The sequence below is a fragment of the Terrapene carolina genome, unplaced genomic scaffold (assembly GCF_002925995.2).
Source record: "Terrapene carolina triunguis isolate 2854851 unplaced genomic scaffold, T_m_triunguis-2.0 Scaffold85, whole genome shotgun sequence".
Lineage (NCBI taxonomy): Eukaryota > Metazoa > Chordata > Testudines > Emydidae > Terrapene > Terrapene triunguis.
The window spans coordinates 4667814-4687571 of NW_020664436.1; the positions used below are offsets into that span (position 1 = coordinate 4667814).

Sequence of the window (19758 nt, forward strand, 5' to 3'; positions counted from 1 at the left end):
CTCTCTGCCCCTTGAAGCCCAATAGATTGGGCTCTGAAGTTAAAGGGAAGGAAAAGCAAGGGTCAGTGTGGCTTCCCAAAGGAATACAATCAGCAAACAAGAGTTACTGTAAGTAAGAAATTTCATTCTCTTCCGCCTGGCATTGCCTCCACAGTTCCACTGTAGGAGACTGGATGGTACTGAACTCCCTGAACTTGGCTGAGAAGCACAGCTACTGTAAATCGACAGTGATTTAAACACTTTTCTCCCAAAACCAAGTATCTGCCTTCATACAATATCCTATATAGTTCTAAAGGCCAAAATTTTCAAACGTGGGTGCCTAAAATGAGGAAACTATCTACATTTAGGCAGCTAAATAAAAGTGGCCTGGTTTTTATAGGTGTGGATTACTCACAGCTTCCACTTCAGTCAACAAGAGCTGTGGGTGCTCAGCAACTCTAAAAAATCGGACCACTTTTATTTAGGTGAATATATATGGATGTAGATGCCTACTTTTAAGCACCCAAGCTTGAAAATGTTGGCCTGTATTTCTGTTTTTGATATTACCGTTAATTCCAAATTTTAAAACAAAAGTTGCAGAAACTAAGGGTAGGTCTACACTTACCCAGTAGTTCGGCGGCGAGCGATCGAACTTCTGGGTTCGACTTACCGCGTCTTGTCTGGACGCGATAAGTCGAACCAGGAAGTGCTCGCTGTCGACTGCGGTACTCCAGCTAGACGAGAGGAGTACCGCAGAGTCGACGGGGGAGCCTGCCTGCCGCGTGTGGACCGAGGTAAGTTTGAACTAAGGTACTTCGAACTTCAGCTACGTTATTCACGTAGCTGAAGTTGCGTACCTTAGTTCGAATTAGGGGGTTAGTGTAGACCTGGCCTAAGATTCCTGTCCTCCACCAAAAATATTTTATAGTTTCAATTAGAGATCAAAAAACATATTATTAAGAATAGCAGTTTTGCAACCACAGATCCTATCAAAGCAATTAACATTAAAATAGAAAGTACATTATTTTAAAGCCACTTAAACTAATCCATACAAATCTTGATTATAATTTTACAAAAGCAAACCATAATTCATATTAACAGTGCTGAACTGGAATGTTGAAGTGACTAGGCCTCTGAAGCCCTCTGTAGCTCCACTGTCATGACTCTGCTCACTCATACCTATGGCAACAGGGCTGTCGAGGGCTCTCTGTGCTGCTGCAGGAGCAATTCAGCAGCAGAGTGGCCTCTCTTGCAGCTGGTGGGCTCATCCTCTGCCTCCTCACACTGCCAGCTGGAGGCCTCTGTTCTTTTATCCCAACCTCCACATGACCTCTGCAGCATGGATCTCATGTATCTCATGTTGGGAGACAAGGAAGGGATTTGGATAATGCAGAGGTTCAGATAATAGGGTTTCGGATAAACAGGAGTATGCAGTATATAAAAAGCAGAGGTCGTGGGAGTGAGTTGGGAATGAACAGAGCTGCAGTCACTTTTCCAGTCTCCAGATAGGTTTGGTAACTATAGCCTTCCTTTCTGTGTTGTGCTTTATTAATATTTATTAAATCAAAGATTGCTAGTCAAAGATTCATTCAGCCAAATTATTTGACCTCTTATTAATAACAGCCCAGAACTCAAATCCCTCATCATAACTATATTTCTTCATTCAAGAGAGAGTATGTTGCCACATTTTCAAATAGATACTTTTTTAGCACAACACATATGAGATATTCTGATTACAACAAATAGAATATATTTGCATACCCTTTTTAGCTTTTAGTGTTTTCCTCCACAGTGTAGAAAAGATTCCATCTGTCCAGTCATTAGTTGCAGTATCAAGTTTGCCAAACATTTGAGGAGCAGTAATAGCTTTTGGGTTCATACGCATTTCTCTATGAGGACGCCCACACTCTGTCATTGCCTTCATCAACATAGTTATAACTGTTGTTTTTCCAGATCCACTGGGTCCAAGTATCATCAACCCATGGCGTACTTTATAAGTTTCATATAACTAATAAGAAAAAAGTGAACAATTTTGAAAAATATCATGCTTATTTTAAAAAGCTATTTTTGCTCAGGTTTAATCATATGAGCCATAGACAATATTTATAGAATTACATTGAAAGAGAAGACACCTATTTGATAGCAATTAGAAAGCTTTACAGATGAATTACAAACTTCAAAATTATAATGCTTCAAATATATTTGTAATTGCTACTCTTTGTATAATGCTACTGATTAACCTGTAGCTCCTAAACTGATGAAAACCAAATGTGTTTATTGTGAAACTTAGTTTCTTGAGGGGATTCCTGTCTGACCTCTTCAGAGCAGCTCAAAAATAATTTTACTATAACATATTTTTAAAAGAAGTTTCATGCTATTCACAGAGAAAAATGAATGTTAATACAAACAAGGTATAGCAAGAGAATGGTTACCCATTGCAGTTCTAAATAATGTGAGTGTGTAAAGTACACATAAACAAAGAATACCTACAGTTTTGTATTCTGGTGATCATGGGAATTTCTGTTATCACAGGGAAATTTCAATGTCAAAAACAGTTGGATTTAACCAAAGGCTCACCCCCCCACCCTGATTTGGATATACCACATGATGGTAATACTAGCCCTTATATCAACAATATTAACTCAATACTTATTTACCTTTCAATATTCTGTGTGGGGTAGCATTCATTGCTTGAGACTTAATTTTAGCCCTAATCTCTTTAAAATAGGACAATGTGTCATCCATCTTGGAACTAAAATAAGACCCTTTTAAAGACCTAGCCAAAATACTGGCCTGAACTTCAAGGCCAAAGGTCAACTAAATAGCCAGTAAAGGTATTTTAACATAGCCATAGTCACATTGTAAATACTGAATCTGAGACACCATAAACTGCCTGGGACTCAAGTCCTTTTGTCCATTTTCCTTAAGAGGCTACCTAAAAATCTCAAGAAGGAGACTTTCTCTGTGAGGTAGTCTCAGTCATAGCTACCCATAGGAGCCTGAAAAGGGAAAATTACTTATTCTATAATTTACTTTCTAGTGGCAGCATCTCCCACAATTCATTATGAATAGGCTATCCCTTTTCCCTGTGGAATTTGGCAGTGGTACAATTTTGCTTCCAAGGGTTCTTGGAGAGTTATTCCCAAGCTGTAGAGATAGTCATATAGCTGTCAGTTAAGAAAATTATTCACTTTAAAATTGAACTAACTTTTACCTATATACATAACTCAAACTCCAAAAAAAAAAAAAAAAGAATCAATTACCAGGTTAGACTTAATCATGGGGGATGTTACCACTAGAGAGGAAATTATTGGGTAAGAAACTTTCCACTCTAGCACATAGTATCCCCCACAGTCTGTGACAAATGAAAAGAAGTGAGGAGTGAATTATATGAGTTGGGAAGGAAAGAGACAGTCTGGATATCCAGAGCACTTGGCATATTGGGTAAAAGAAGGCAAAGAAGGAGCCCAATCTTCTCTTCAAGATGGTGTGCTTGAGATAGATCTTTAGGGGTCTAAGAACACCCAGATTATGCGATAGCTTTCTGTACAATGCTGTGGCATTTTGACAAAATAAGGGAAGGTCATCCTGACCTCCTGAGAGGCATGGAAAGATGCATTCACTTTCAGCAAGAAAGATCTTGGGGTCCTTAACCCCTTATCATAGAACACATAATGAGGTTCCTGCATGGATAAAGCTGCCAACTCCTAAACTCATCTAGGAGGCATGATAGCAACCAAGAAATAGTTGTAGGTCCCATTTAGAAAAGACTGGTCTGACTGGAATCCATCACTGAACAGACACAAGGGGTCAGAGCTCTTGCAAGCTGAGAGAGATGGATTCTTCAACAACAGGGGATGAAGTCTTTGGGAACTGAATATAGGTGAGAAACCGGATAAGGCAAAAATCTTTCACTTAGAAAGACAAGGAAAGCCAGCACATTATACTTCTGTGTAAGTACCTGGCTGAGAGAAAGTCAGCCATGGCTAGAAAGAAAAAAAAGACTGGTAAGAAATATATCTAGAACCAAGATGCAGCTTGCTAAGTAAAGTGTTAGCCGCTAGAAAGTGTATTTAACTTTTGTTCGCTTGTGACGATTTTGTTTTTATCCCTTGTACTCCCTTAAAGTCCCATCTCTTTTTGTTAATAACCTTTTTTTTACTTTAATCTAAAACAACACAGTGCTGTATTTGAATTGAAGTAATTGTTAACTCCACTTAAAGTGAGCTTTTGTTTCTTTAAAGGATCAATAGACCGCATTACTCCTCTGAATGTTCCAGGAAAGGGCTGGACATTTCAGGGCAGACAGTTGGGGGGAAATTTGGGACTGGGGGTGTGATGGGGTCACTTGACTAGCAGTAACAAATGCTGGTGGAGACCAGACTTTGGCTGTGGTGTAACAAGCAGGCTGCTGGAATCAGCATTGCTGAACCAGGCTTGCTTAACATACAGACAGTGTATGCTTGTATGCTGGCTGTGAGCATCCAGACAAGGAACTACAGCAGCAAAGCATTTTAAGGAACTCAGGGTTACAGGACAAGCAGTGACACAACATCTCACTTGTTTGAACTGCACCCCAAAACACGACACCTGTGAATTTGGATGAACACAGGATGTGTGTGTCATGGATGTCTGCAGTCTGGAGGTGTAGCCAAATGAGGTAGCTGGCTTCTGAGCTGGATACTGTGGCCCTGACTGAGAGTCTCATTGCATCCTCTGAGGCATCTACTACAAAGGCTGTTGCTAGGGCTACTTTCTTCAGGGTAGGCTAGAAGTCAGGATGGCCCCTGTCTTTCATTGATTTAAGGTCATCCAGCCTGAATTCTGTGGTTCTCTTAAAGCAGGTAATGGCCAGGGATGCTCTAATGGTGGCTGAGGAAGCCTCAGAGTGGCTCTCACTTTTCTGGCAGTTATTTCTTTGAGAAAAAATCCCCCTTTGGATGGGATTGTCATATCTTTTGCTAAAGATATCACTACAGCATTGGCCTTTGGTTTATTCTCTGATGGCTTGTTTGAGCTCTAACATTTAATAGTTATCTAAGTCAGGGGTCGGCAACCTTTCAGAAGTGGTGTGCTGAGTCTTCATTTATTCACTCTAATTTAAGGTTTCGCGCGCCAGTAATACATTTTACGTTTTTAGAAGGTCTCTTTCTATAAGTCTTTAATATATAACTAAACTATTGTTGTATGTAAAGTAAATAAGGTTTTTAAAATGTTTAAGAAGCTTCATTTAAAATTAAATTAAAATGCAGAGCCCCCCGGACCTGTGGCCAGGACCCGGGCAGTGTGAGTGCCACTGAAAATCAGCTTGCACGTGTGCCATAGATTGCCTACCCTTGATCTAGTGTTCATCCCATTAGGTGTTTCGCATTCCTCACTGATTATGCCCACAAAGACTGGGTGCAGCAAGATGGCTGTATCATGCAGAGATTTGGAAGGCAGGTATTTACCCTTAGGCCTGTCATCATGTGCCTAAATGGCAGATACAACATTTCTGTACATAGTCTCAAACTTATCAGGGAGAAAAAACCCTTGCAACTTTTTTTTATGGCCTGCTCAGAGCCAGAATCTTAGAGTACTCCTTCCTCAGTACAGGAGATAGCTCCAGAGTCAGAGGATAAATAGCGTCTAGATTTGTGTCAACCTCCCCTCCCCCCTTTTTTATTCTTTTTGGGTTTCTTTGGCCTTTTTCACCTACTTTTCAGGAGTTGCCACTGGGCTGTGACTGCACAGGAGCTCTCTTTATTTAGTGTCTTGATCTTTCTGGATATATCTCCAGCTGTGTCCTCCCCTTCAGGGTCCCACTTCCCTGCCTGGGAGTGGGAATCTCATTACTAGAGTCCCCAGATTTGTACTGGTAAGCAGAGGAGCTGTGTAGGAACCCTGCTTTTTTTCCTTAGGGAGCTGAGTACTCACTTTGGTATCTGACAGGGGTGGGAGGGTGGACATGGTGCTCCTTAAGCTTATTTTTCTTCTGACTCACCTCTACCCTGGGACATACCCCCTGAGCTGGCCAGATGGTGTCCTCCTCATCCTTGGATTGTCTCTGTGATATGCTCTGTATTTCCTGATTAGGTTTTTCTGCACTGGAGTTGTGGCTCCTGTGGGGAGGCACGGGGGACCTTACAAACCTGACTCTAAGACCCTGCTCTGGCATTGTGAGAGTTGCCTGGCTGTGATCAGGCAGAGTATAATTCACCCTCTGAAGAGCCCATAATTCCTGCCTCACACATGGAACATTGTTTTGATTTAGCCTGGTGTTTGCGGGAGAGCTCTGCCATGCAGGGGAGCGGGGGGGGGGGCAAGGAGTTCAGCACAGAGGTCCTGAAGTAATGCATCTGAGTGGCTATACCACCAGACTGCTATTTATCTAATCCAGGAGAGGAGGAGGAGAAAGGGAGATTAAAGGCTGCACACAACTACTCCAAAACACAATTAAAGTCAAAGCTGGGATAGAAATAGTTGGGAGCAAAGCAAACTATCACTCATGGGCAATGCGTAAGCTGCCATTAGGGGAGGCTATTCCCCGGCCCCACCGCTTCTGCCAGAGGCCCCGCCACCCCTCTGCCTCCTCCCTCGCCCCTTCAGCTCCCCTCCCCAGCTGGAGCCCATCCTCCCTCCCCCCACCAGTGGCTGCTGGTCCCGCCGCCCCAGCCCTGGGCTGCCCTGCCCAAGCACCCCCAGCCCCCTGAGCACAGGAGACAGGAGGAGAATAGACCCATACGTCTCAGAACTGTTGGAGATGCTGGGCTGCAGAAAAGGATTTCTTACTTATCTCTGTATCAACCAATTATGGTATAACTACATTGAAATGGAGCCCTTCTGTGGCTCTGTTGTGAGTATATACTCCTTGTGCTCAGCTGTCCAGTTAATGAAAATGGGGCAAGGCCCCTTCTCACCTCTGAGACACAGATCCCTATTCCCTGGCAGTCTAAGACCCACAGGCTGAGAATCAGAAAGGCACAATTTAATCCTAGAGCCATCAGAAAGAACTATGGACTACTTCCAAATTCCACATGGAAGAGGCATATCCTATTCATTATGAACTAAGGAGAATGTGATGCACAAAAATAGATTATTCACATACAGAATTCAAGAGCATCTATTACGATCTATAGTTTGTCTGAAGGCTTTGAGCGATAAGATGCTCTACCTGAATAAGCTTAAGATTCCAAGGTGGATGATTAATCAATCCTGCCTCTTCAACCTGGTTGGCTACTGCAGCCTGTAGTTCAACATATGTACTACTGTCCAACTGTAGCCCAGGGAAGAGGTCATTGATGAGACTAAGAAATAAGGGCTCATCTTCATCTACCTGAAAAATGAAAAAAAAATGTTTAAAAGCACAACTATGCATAGTATAGTTTTCTTTTCTCATAAGTCAAAGTGAATCATTATGTTACAATAATGAGCATTAAACAATTTAGGAGCTGATTTCAAAATAACATGCTGATTATGCCCCTAAATTCAGGCTACCAAAAAAGGAGGAACATCATTTAAGAAGATGCACACCAACTTTTGAGTATGCCTAATTATGTATATTTTAGATGTGTACCCATGTACACAAGTGTGCATCATTAAGCAGGCTGACTATAAAGAGCAATCTAGTTAAGTGAGCACTCAAGTTAATCTCTTCCTTTATACCATGTTCATCAATCCTGTGCACACTTAATTTAGTAAGGAAAATAACATACTGCCCATGCACAGCACACTAGTATTTTGTTTATGACCTCAAGCATTTTAAGCATTGTTTTCAAATTTGATAAGCACATTCTGCTCATTGAGCTACTTGCCAGTCTGAATTTTAAAAATGAAGTTTAGAAGTGTTTGAGATTTTTAAAAAAAGCATATAAAAAACTGTAAACGATAAAAAACAGGTAAGACATTCACCCATAGACTACTGAACTCTTAAACTGACAGAGTCTCACCAGTTTAGAGAGGTTCATATCCCTTAGTCCTCTCATAACAGTACTCAATTCACTGTCATCTGGTCTGGCCCTCTTTTGAGCTCCAAGGGTCCTCAATACAGAAAGGATATTCCTCAGACCAAAGTCATAATGAACCTAAAAAAGGAAAAAAAATTTGCTTACATACCAATAATTGGAAGTCTCCAGATTTATTTCCTCAATAGATCTATACTCAGAGTTGTGTGCTAAGCCACGCAGGCCTGGACCTATTAAAAAAAATTAGTCAAACCAGTGTTATCTGACTCAATGAATTCACAAAGACTATAGCATGAGTCTACTTTCACCAATATTAGTGTAAATGAAGAATGATTCCATTTAAATAATTTAAAAAAGAGAGAACTAGGCTTTGTCAGCAAAGTTCTCTTCTGGTGTAAATTTGTGCCGTTTCCATGATTTCACCAGTGTTTATATCCTCTAATGCTAGACTATGGTATTTACACTGTAGCCCTGCCTAGTGGGCAGGGCAGAAGCATGCACCAGTGAGATTATACTTCAGATGATGCACTGATCTCTCCCCATGGTCTAGTATAGGGGAGTATTGTACTCAAAGAGGGGTTATCAATGGTTTGCTGTCAAATTGGGAGGGCATACCTAGTGGGGTCCTGCAGGGTCATTTCTGGGTCTGGTACTATTAAATGAGGTTACTCAACCTTGTGCAGTAACTCAGGTTCTTCGAGATGTGTCCCCCTCTGGGTGCTCCACTTGTAGGTGCGTCAGTACCCCCTGCACCTGAGATTGGAGATCTTCATCAGCTGTGCATGTTGGACAACACATGCGTATTGGAGCATTAGCTTTCGTGGGTGAATACCCACTTCGTCGGATGCATGTAGTGGAAATTTCCAGAGGCAGGTATAAATATGCAAGCAAGAGTGAGTCAGGCTAGAGATAACGAGGTTAGTTCAATCAGGGAGGGTGAGGCCCTCTTCTAGCAGTTAAGGTGTGAACACCAAGGGAGGAGAAACTGCTTTTGTAGTTGGCTAGCCATTCACAGTCTTTGTTTAATCCTGAGCTGATGGTGTCAAATTTGCAGATGAACTGAAGCTCAGCAGTTTCTCTTTGAAGTCTGGTCCTGAAGTTTTTTTGCTGCAGGATGGCTACCTTTAAATCTGCTATTGTATGTCCAGGGAGATTGAAGTGTTCTCCTACAGGTTTTTGTATATTGCCATTCCTAATATCTGATTTGTGTCCATTTATCCTTTTACGTAGGGACTGTCCAGTTTGGCCGATGTACATAGCAGAGGGGCATTGCTGGCATATCATGGCCTATATTACATTGGTGGACGTGCAGGTGAATGAACCAGTGATGGTGTGGCTGATCTGGTTAGGTCCTGTGATGCTGTCGCTGGTGTAGATATGTAGGCAGAGTTGGCATCGAGGTTTGTTGCATGGATTGGTTCCTGAGTTAGAGTTACTATGGTGCGTTGTGTAGTTACTGGTGAGAATATGCTTCAGGTTGGTGGGTTGTCTGTGGGCGAGGACTGGCCTGCCACCCAAGGCCCCGACTCCACCCTTTTCCCGCCCCCATTCCAACCCCTTCCCCAAAGTCCTGCCCCAACTCCGCCCCCTCCCTGCCCCTATTGGATCCCATCCCCAAATCCCCGCCCAGGCCCCGCCTCTTCCCCCAGCGCGCCGAGTTCCCCCTCCTCCCCCCTCCCTCCCTGCCCCACAAAACAGCTGTTTCGTGGCGCAAGCGCTGGGAGGGAGGGGAGAGAAACAGGACGCGGCAGCGCACTCGCGGAGGAGGTGAGCTGGAGCAGGGGAGCTTCTCCGTGGGTGCTCAAATTTGCCGCCCCTGCAAATTTGCCACCCTAGGCCTAGGCCTTGTCGGCCTAGGCGATAATACGCCGCTGAGGAGTGGTGCATCCCACATTATGAGGAATGCGTCTCTCATAGATCAGTGTCCCACTCCCACTCTGGAACAGAATTGAGGGCAGCAGGTGTTGTGCTGTGTGGCAAAGAGGTCTATGGTGGGGTATCCCTATCGGTTAAAGATGTGCTGAAGTGCTCGCATGTCCAGTTCCCACTTGTGATCATGGGAGAACCTCCTGCTCAATGTGTCTGCAGTGGTGTTCTGGTGTCCAGAGAGGTACACTGCTGAAATGGTGCTGATGTGTTGGATATACCTGTTCCACAGTTCCGTCCTGCCTGTTGATGTAATACATGCAGGCAAGATTGTCCATCATGACTCTGATGGTACAGTGTTTGAGCAGAGAGAGGAAATGTCAGCAGGCATTGAGGACTGCTGGTAATTCTAGGAGATTGTTGCGTAGGGCAGATTCGGTTAACAACCATCGGCCCAGCACTATGTGATCATGGAGATACGCTCCCCAACCTATTAGGGACACATTGGTTGTTAGGATCATGGTTAGTGTTGGTTGGAGGAAAGGAACTCTGATACAGATGTTGTTGGGCTGTGTCCACCAAAGCAGTGAGTCCTTGACTCGCATTGGCCTGGATAAGAGCTTGTGGAGGCTGTGTTTCTGGGGGAGATATACCGTACAGAGCCATGCCTGAAGACATCACATGTGTAGTTTTGCATGTCTGATCATGAAAGTGCCCGCTGCCATATGGCTTAAAAGTTGAAGGCATGTTCTGGCAGAGATCTGGGGGCAGACTTGTATGTTGGATACCAGATGTACTATAACCGAGAATCTGTGAGGTGGTAGGAAGGCTCTGGCTCGTATGACATCCAACTGTGCACTGATGAATTCTAGTTGTTGTACTGGCATTAAAAGTGGATTTTTCTAGGTTCACAAGGAGGCCTAGCTTTGTGAACAGATCTATTGTTATGCAGACAGCTCAGAGAGCATCGGTCTTGGATGGGGCCTTGAGGAGACAGTCGTCCAAGTATGGAAAGATGACAACTCCTTGTTTCCTTAGGTAGGCAGCGACTACCTCAAGGATCTTGGAGAACACCCGAAGTTCCATGGACAGTCCAAAAGGTAGTACCTTATACTGGTAGTGGTTGTCACCCACGATGAATCAGATAAATTGCCTGTGGGCAGGGTGTATTGAAACATGAACATATGCATCTTGGTGGTCGAGGGCCGAGGACCAGTCCCCCTGTTTCAGTGCTGGGATAATACTGGAGGGGGTAACCATTTTTAAGTGTTGCAGTTTGACAAACTTGTTTAGATTGCAAAGGTCCAGGTCACCAGCTGCCGGATTTCTTCTGGATCAGGAAACAGTAGTAGTAGAAACCCTGTCCCATGTGCTGGGAAGGAACCAGTGCTATGGCTCCCAGTTGCAGAAGATGATTTATTTCTCCCCATAGAATGGAATCATGAAAGGGGTCCTTGAAGAGGGACAGGAAGAGGGGGTGACAGGGCAGAATGGATAGGAAGGGGATGGAGTATCCTTCCTTGATTATCTCTAGAACCCACCTCTCCGAGGTGATTAGTCTCCAAGATGGGAAACACAGAGCTAGTCAGTTGCTAAATGGTTGGAATGTCAAAGATGGTGGGAATGACTGGAATAGGGGGAGGCTTCTTGGGTCCTTGATAACACCTTCAAAATTGTTACTTCAGTGAGGGGTAAGAGAGGTAGCCCCTTGAGGAGCGGGCTCTCTACGTTTGGTAGGTGGTCTTTGTCTTGGGCACTGAATGTCATAGTGCTATTGAGGGGTGTACTACTGTGGTCAGGATTGTGGGGGGAGATGATATTTCCCCAGGCATCTCTTCAGCACAGGTAGTTAAATGCCAAGAGATTGGAGTGTAGAGAATCGTCTGTGCGCTCCAAGAATAGTTTCTGGCCCTCAAAAGGTAAGTCCTCTACTGTGGTTTGTACCTCTTTATGAAAACCTGAGAGGTGGAGCCATGATGCTTGCCTCATGACCACAGCAGTCGTGATGGATTGGGCAGCAATGTCTGCAGAGTCTAACAAGGCTTGTAGGGCTATTCGGGCTTGAAGATGTCCTTCCTAGGTTAAAGACTGGAATTGCTCTTTCTTAGCCTTAGGCAGGTCATGGCAGAATTCCTTCAATTTAGAGTAATTTACTTAATTATACTTAGCCATGAGAGCTTTGTAGTTGGAGATTCTAAATTGGAGCATTGGTGATGAATATGCTGTGTGTTCAAATAAGTGTAGGTGTTTCCAATGCCTGTCTGGATGACTAGCACAGGATTGGTTTTGATGGCCTCTCTCTTCTACTGCATTGACCACCAAAGAATTTGGGCTTGGGTGCAAAAATAGAAATTTCACATCCTTCGCCAGAACATAATATTTTTTGTCACTGCTTTTGCAGGTCAGAGGGATAGATACTGGGGTCTGCCAGAGCAGCTTCACAGTGTCGAAAAGAGCCTCCTTGCTCAGTAGTATGATCTTGGAAGAAGAGGATGTGTGGAGGAGATCAAGCAGTTTATGCTTCTGGTCCTTGACTTCCTCCAAAGGAATCTGCAGGGAGTCTGCAATCCTGTGGAGTAAGTCCTGAAAATGCCTGAAGTCATCAGGAGATGTAGGAGGTGGAGACATGATAGCCTCATCAGGAGATGAGGAGGAAAATGTAGTGTTGGTGGAGCCTGCTCTTGTTCCTCCTCTTCAGTTGGTCCCGATGGGGGACCAATGGAGAAGGGAGAGGTGTAGGTCTCCGGCTTTGCTCCCTGGGAGAGTTCCCAAACTGTGCCCTGTACATGGCCCAAGGGTCCCAATATGGCCATTGTGAGGGAGAGAAACGTGGCTGCATACATGGTGGTCCATGCTAAGATTGTGGACCAGATGTGGATTGTGGATAGTGAGAATGAGCAGGTGTGATTTGCCTGGTAGACAAGGGAGTGATGGGAGCCCTCCTCGTTGCTGGGGAAGGGAGGTACCATCCTTGGTGGAGAAAGGGAGGAGTGTTGTGAGTCTGAAGAGAAGGGCAGAAGTGGGGGGAGGGCACGTCAACCGAGAGGAGACTCAGGAGTGTCAGATATCAACAGGTCTTTAGGGTATCTAAAGTCTTGTGGAGGGGGGGAAAGCATCATTGGTGCCAGTGTATGACTTGGTATCGAAGGGTGTATTCCCCTGAAGTGTCCGTAGGTGGCACCAGAGACTTGGCCGATGCCAATGGCTTGGCTGGTGCTGATGGTTTTGTCGGTGTCGGAAAGGGTGCCAATTCTGACATTTTTGTCTGTGCTGTAGCTCCTGAAATTGGCCTGTCTTGTTTCCCCAGAGCTCAGAAATGGTGCTGAGGACTGTAGGTCTACCCAGTTAGGGTCTTTAGACCGTTTCTTCGCATCAGTACCAGAGATACTTGGACAGGCACTGGAGCTGTGTTCCCTGTCAGACGATGCTGAGGCAACAGACCTCGCTGGGGACTGTATTCTGGTGGGCTGTGCCTCAAAGTGTGAGGAGGGAGCCCATTTCTTTTCATCTGAGCGAGAAAGAGAAGACTTTCTCTTCAAGCAACGTGGGGAGTGAAGATCGGCAGACTACCTGGCAGAGTGTGAGGGCCTCTCCATGGAAGAGTCTGGGTCCAGGTCCAATGCCAATTGCAGTGATTTCTCCATGAGAAGTTTTAATCTAGTCTTTTCAGGCTCCGGGCATAAGGGTGAAGGGAAAAGCTTCCAGTTGAGAAGGGCAGGAAGCAGGGAAATGGAAACCTAAGCTGTGAAATAACAGTGAAGGTAAAATTAAAACAAAAAAATATTTTTTTAAGAAAGAAAGAAAGAAAGAAAGAAACTGCACTAACAGGTAAGGCGCTTTCTAGTGAGGGATTAGGAGAAGCGGTCTCTGCTGCAGATTCCATCGTGGACCAAAGGCGGTACAGAAGGAATTGTGGGTGGTCGGACTACACAGCACTATATATACGTCCCACGCACAGCGTGAGATGGGGAGGTGTGCATGTGCGGTCCGATGGGCACTGCTAATGAATATCTCTGATACCAGGCAGAGGGGGCACTGCCGCACCTACAAGGGGAGCACCCATAGGGACATCACTCAAAGAAGAAATTATGGTGAATGACTTGGATAATGGAGTAGAGAGTATGCTTATAAAATTTGAGGATGATACCAACCTGGGAGGGGTTGTGAACACTTTGGAAAACAGGTTTAAAATTCAAAATGACCTTGCCAAATTGGAGAATTGATCTGAATTCAATAAGATGAAATTCAATAGAGACAAGTGCAAAATACTTCACTTAGGAAGGAAAAGTCAAATGCAAAGCTACAAAATGGGGAATAACTGTCTAGGTGGTAGTCCTGCTGAAAAGGATCTGGGAGTTATAGTGGACCACAAACTAAATGTGAGCCTCAATGTGATGCAGCTGCAAAAAAGGCTAATATGATTTTGGGGTGTATTAACAGGGGTGTTGTATGTAAGACATAGGAGGTAATTGTGCTGCTGTACTCGGCACTGGTGAGGCCCCAGCTGGGCACCACACTTTAGGAAAGATGTGAAAAAAACTGAAAAATGTCCAGAGGAGAGCAACAAAAATGATAAACGGTTTAGAAAACCTGACCTATGAGGAAAGGTTAAAAAACACTGGACATGTTTAGACTTGAGAAGAGAATACTGAGGGGGGACCTGATAAGTCTTCCAGTATGTTAAGAGCGGTTATCTAGAGGACTGTGATCAATTGTTATCCATGTCCAGTAAAGGTAGGACAAGAAATAGTGGGCTTAATCTGCAGCGAGGGAGATTTAGATTAGATTTTATGAAAAACTTTCTAACTATAAGGGTAGTTAAGCTCTGGAATAGGCTTCCAAGGGAGGTTGTGAAGTCCCCATCATTGGAAGCTATTAAAAACAAGTTGGACAAAACCTGTCTGGGATGGTGTAGGTTTACTTGGTCCTGTCACAGCACAGGGGGCTGGACTTGATGACTTCCTGAGGTCCCTTCCAACCTTACGTTTCTATGAGCTCATGTGTGATTCCGAGCTTCACATATTTTCACTAGTTTTCAGCAAGCTATCATGAGTATAAATAGTACTGTAGCCATGGTAGCATGGGCAGTGGCATTGAAGGCTGGTTAGCTGTGCCAGCTACAAACCCACCTGCAACCAGTGGGTACACATGTGGCATAGCTAAGCCATGCTGTTGCTGTCTGTGCTACTGTGGCTGCACTACTATTTATACTCATGCTAGCTCAATGACAGCTAACCCAAATATGTGTACACGAGCAAGGAATCACACCCCAAGCTTGTAATGTCAACTAGTGTAGGCAAAGCCTTAGATAGCTCTTTATGGCAGAGACTGTCATTTACTATATATTCACTGACAAACAACTTTGTTAACATAGAATTAAGGTTGCCCAGAGATGTCTCATGCCGTTCCAGAACATCAAGTTCAGCAAAACTCATACCTCTGAAAACAAGGAAATAAAGAGTTAATATATTACAAACATAAACATATGAAAACCAAGAAACACAGAAATATGGCACATACCAGCACAACCTATTCATGCTTCACAAAGTTTGCAGGATGAAGTTGCTGACAGAGCCAGTGTGAGAAATCACATACATGGTTTATGTTCAAAATCTTGACAGTTTTATTACATAGTGATTACAGTAACTTGATGTGTGTGAGAAATGATCGGAATGTCTTTCTTCTTTTCCATCCTTTCCCCACCATCCCCTGCAACATACAGCTCCCCTCTACACCTTTTCCAGCAAAGCTCCCTCTTCCTGTCACATTAATCCATTAGAACTTTAGAAGCCATTAGCATGTAAAAAGTTGCTCCTTGCTGTCTGGTGCCCTATGCTGCTTCATACACATATCACAGACAGTAACTTACTGCTTACTGGAGGATCACACATTGCTTGGTTAGGTAGTCCAAGCTATGCACTAACCTGGACTCCACACTTTACTATACCCCCAATAGGCCCCGGCAAAAACACTAGGAGAGGAAGAGGGGCTCAGATTCCTTCCCCTACCAGAGTATTAGGTCCCATGCGATTTTAGCATACACATGGGAAAGGGAATGTGGAGCTCCACCCTAATTGGCACCAGCCCAGTGTCTCACTCCCCTAATCCTCACTCTCTCCCCTACACCTGAGCACCCTAACCAATCTCTCCATCCTTATCATCCATTCTCCATTTATCCCTCTCCCCATAATAGCTTCTCCCCTTTTCTCCCCTCACCACATCCCCAAACCCCTCTCCCTCTACTCCCTCCACTTTTCTGCCCACAAATCCCCTCTCTTCTCCCAGCAATCATTCATATGAAGCATTGAAGCACTTGGAGGAGAGGAAGGTGATCAGAAACAGTCAACATGGATTTACCAAGGGCAAGTCATGCCTGACCAACCTGATTGTCTTCCTATGATGAGATAACCGACTCTGTGGATATGGGGAAAGTGGTGGATGTGATATATCTTGACTTTAGCAAAGTTTTTGATACAGTCTCCCACAGTATTCTTGCCAGCAAGTTAAAAAAGTATGGATTGGATGAATGGACTATAAGGTGGATAGAAAGCTGGCTAGATTATTGGGCTCAATGGGTAGTGATCAATGGCTTGATGTCTAGTTGGCAGCCGGTATCAAGCGGAGTGCCCCAGGGGTCAGTCCTGGGGCTGGTTTTGTTCAACATCTTTATTAATGATCTGGATGATGGGATGAATTGCACCCTCAGCAAGTTCGCAGATGACACTAAGCTGGGGGGAGAGGTAGGTAAGCTGGAGGGTACGGATGGGGTCCAGAGTGACCTAGACAAATTGGAGGATTGGGCCAAAAGAAATCTGATGAGGTTCAACAAGGACAAGTGCAGAGTACTGCACTTAGGAAGTAAGAATCCCATGAATCGCTACAGGCTGTGGACCAACTGGCTAAGCAGCAGTTCTGCAGAAAAGAACCTGAGAATTACAGTGGATGAGAAGCTGGATATGAGCCAGCAGTGTGCCCTTGTTGCCAAGAAGGCCAAAGGCATATTGGGCTCTATTAGGTAGGAGCATTGCCAGCAGATCGAGGGAAGTGATTATTCCCTTCTATTCGGCACTGGTGAGGCCACACCTGGAGTATTGTGTCCAGTTTTGGTCCCCCCACTACAGAAGGGATGTGGACAAATTGGAGAGAGTCCAGCAGAGGGCAACGAAATTGATGAGGGGGCTGGGGCACATGACTTATGAGGAGAAGGTGAGGGAACTGGGGTTATTTAGTCTGCAGAAGAGAAGAGTGAGGGGGGGATTTGATAGCAGCCTTCAACTACCTGAAGGGGGGTTCCAAAGAGGATGGAGCTAGGCTGTTCTCAATGGTGGCAAATGACAGAACAAGAAGCAATGCTCTCAAGTTGCAGTAGCAGAGGTCTAGGTTGGATATCAGGAAACACTATTTCACTAGGAGGGTGGTGAAGCACTGGAATGGGTTACCTAGGGAGGTGGTGGAATCTTCATCCTTAGAGGTTTTTAAGGCCCGGCTTGACAAAGCCCTGGCTAGGATGATTTAGTTGGTGTTGGTTCTGCTTTGAGCAGGGGATTGGACTAGATGACCTCCTGAGGTCTCTTCCAACTCTAATATTCTATGATATGAGTACATTATTTTTTAAAAAGTTTGAATGAATTTTTGAATTATCTGCTGTACATTTCCCCAAATAACAACCCTCCTTGACAGAGGCTAATTGTAGCAATATGGCTACAGTTTATTCTCAGATTTCTTCCGAGAGTAAGTTTCAAACGTAGAGCATCTAGATATATGGTCAAAACGTGTCCTGGAGCCATCCAGGCCCTGTGAAAATTTAATGGCTGGAAACCCTCTTGGCTATTTTCTCTGGACATGTGCATTGCAATCTGTTTGGTGCATGAGTGTTTAACATGGGCTAATCGAGACAGGCTAAGTGCAGGGGACTGGACTAGATGACCTATCGAGGTTCCTTCCTGATCTATGATGACAGTTATGGTTTGAGCCCCATGTTTGTGCAAAACAAATTGGTAGAATCTGTGAACTTTATGAAATGCTATTTTTTGGGAAGGCTTTATTTTGGGAACACATTGCTCAATTGATCCCAAATTTAGATCACTAACCCTATCCCATGCCACATAAGGCAGAACTAATTTCAACACAATCTGAGTAAACATGCAGATTTCAGGGCACTTAGAAGATTTGTCCTTTAAACAGGAAGTACTAGACAATCCTAAACATAGCAGAACCGGTGCACCACTATAATACTTGTTTAATGCCTAGCACATGGGGTCCAACCTAACTGAGGCATTTAGGTGTTACTGCAATATACATGTTAACCTAAAATAGTAATAATTTCTTGTTGGTTCACGCACAGATCCAGCATCAAATCCATGTGTGTGTATCTGTGCAGGAGACTTAAGGAGGGTGCAGAACCAACATTATTAGAAATTATTATTTATAAACTATTATTACAAAATATGTATAAATCTATTTAAAGGGGTGAAAAATAAGATTGTTGTTTGCTCAAAGGTAATATATACTTTATAAAGAGATTTTTTTGTTTGAAATATATTTCAACTTTAAAAGAAACATAACACTAATATTCCAATAGAAATGTGCACAGATCAAAACCTAAAGGAAAAATTGTATTGTAAATACCATAAGACTAGGAAACACACCTGCTTAGTGAGCTGCTCCTCGCAAAGTTTGTAGAGAACGAAGAATTTTTGAGCTAAGACCACATTATCAATAAACCCACAGCTTGCAAGCTTAACTCTCATAATTATCTGAAATACAATATAGCATTAAGAATTCCATTAATTTTTCTGAAAATTTTGGAAGGAAAGGAAAAAAAGGAAAATGGACTAATTTTTTTTTAAATATGCACATATTTTTTTTAAATGATCTCAATAAACTTAAAATATTTGGTTTCTCTTTAACTAAGTAATCATTTTTACCTGTCTATCTGGAACCATCATGGACACAGTTCTAAATTGAATTTTTAGATTTTCTGGTAGCTCCTGACGGCCGGCATACCCAGGATTCTATAAATGAAAACATATATTGTACAATATTCTTACTTACAGTAGTCTAGAATAATTTTTTTTAGTGTTTAGACCAGTTACTTAAGGAATGTTAATTATCACTTAAATATTTAAGACCTGATTCTGATCCAGATTACTATAGATAATGGTAAGTGAGATCAGAATCAGTCGTTTGTTTACTGTTTAATTATTAAATATCATGAAAGAAATTTTGACAAATAGCTACAAATGTAACAACATTTGTATAGTTATGGTTGAAAACGCATTTTCATTATAAACCAGCTTTCAGATGCTTAAAATTTTATGGAATAAATTATCTATTGGGCCAAACTTTTTCTTCATTAGTCTTACTCCAAAAGAGAATATTTTAGTTAAGTTTAATAAAAACCTATCCAATATTTGAGCTTTATACATTTTGCAAAGGTGCTTTTTTCCTAATGTAAGAAAATATAAATTTTTTTCATTTGGATAATTGAAAAATGGCTATTTAAGTTGCCAAAAACACAAATGCCTTTACTTGTTTGGAGAAATTCAATTTTCAAAAAGAGAAGTTGAAAGCATTAGAAACTTATATGGTGTATTTATTTTTCTACTGTCCAGAAGGTACAGTACTAAATTGTGGAGCTCCAAATATATGCAATAAAGCAACATTTGAATTACTAGACTTTCATCTAAATTCAGGCTGTCAAACGATTAAACAATAATCACAATTAATCACGAGATTAAAAAAATAGTAGTGATGGTCATTTTAATTGCACTGTTAAACAATACTAGAATACCAATTTAAATTTATTATAAATATTTTGGATCTTTTTCTATATTTTCAAACATATTGTTTTCAATTGCAACACAGAATACCAAGTATACAGTGCTTACTTTATATTATTATTTTTATTACAAATATTTGCACTGTAAAAAAGATAAAAAGAAATAATATTTTTCAATTCACCTCATAC

General features: G+C 42.8%; 1 protein-coding gene across 1 annotated transcript in view; it reads right to left on the bottom strand.

Annotated features, from left to right (window-relative positions):
• DNAH8 (dynein axonemal heavy chain 8) overlaps positions 1 to 19758 on the bottom strand; it is a 525323-nt gene that overhangs the window by 185674 nt on the left and 319891 nt on the right. Inside the window, exons 45-49 of the mRNA XM_026649503.1 lie at positions 18716 to 18802; positions 18437 to 18544; positions 7908 to 8042; positions 7133 to 7294; positions 1741 to 1987 (exon numbers count right to left, since the gene is read on the bottom strand). Of these exons, the coding sequence (XP_026505288.1) occupies positions 1741 to 1987; positions 7133 to 7294; positions 7908 to 8042; positions 18437 to 18544; positions 18716 to 18802 (739 nt within the window). The remainder of the gene's footprint in view (positions 1 to 1740; positions 1988 to 7132; positions 7295 to 7907; positions 8043 to 18436; positions 18545 to 18715; positions 18803 to 19758) is intronic.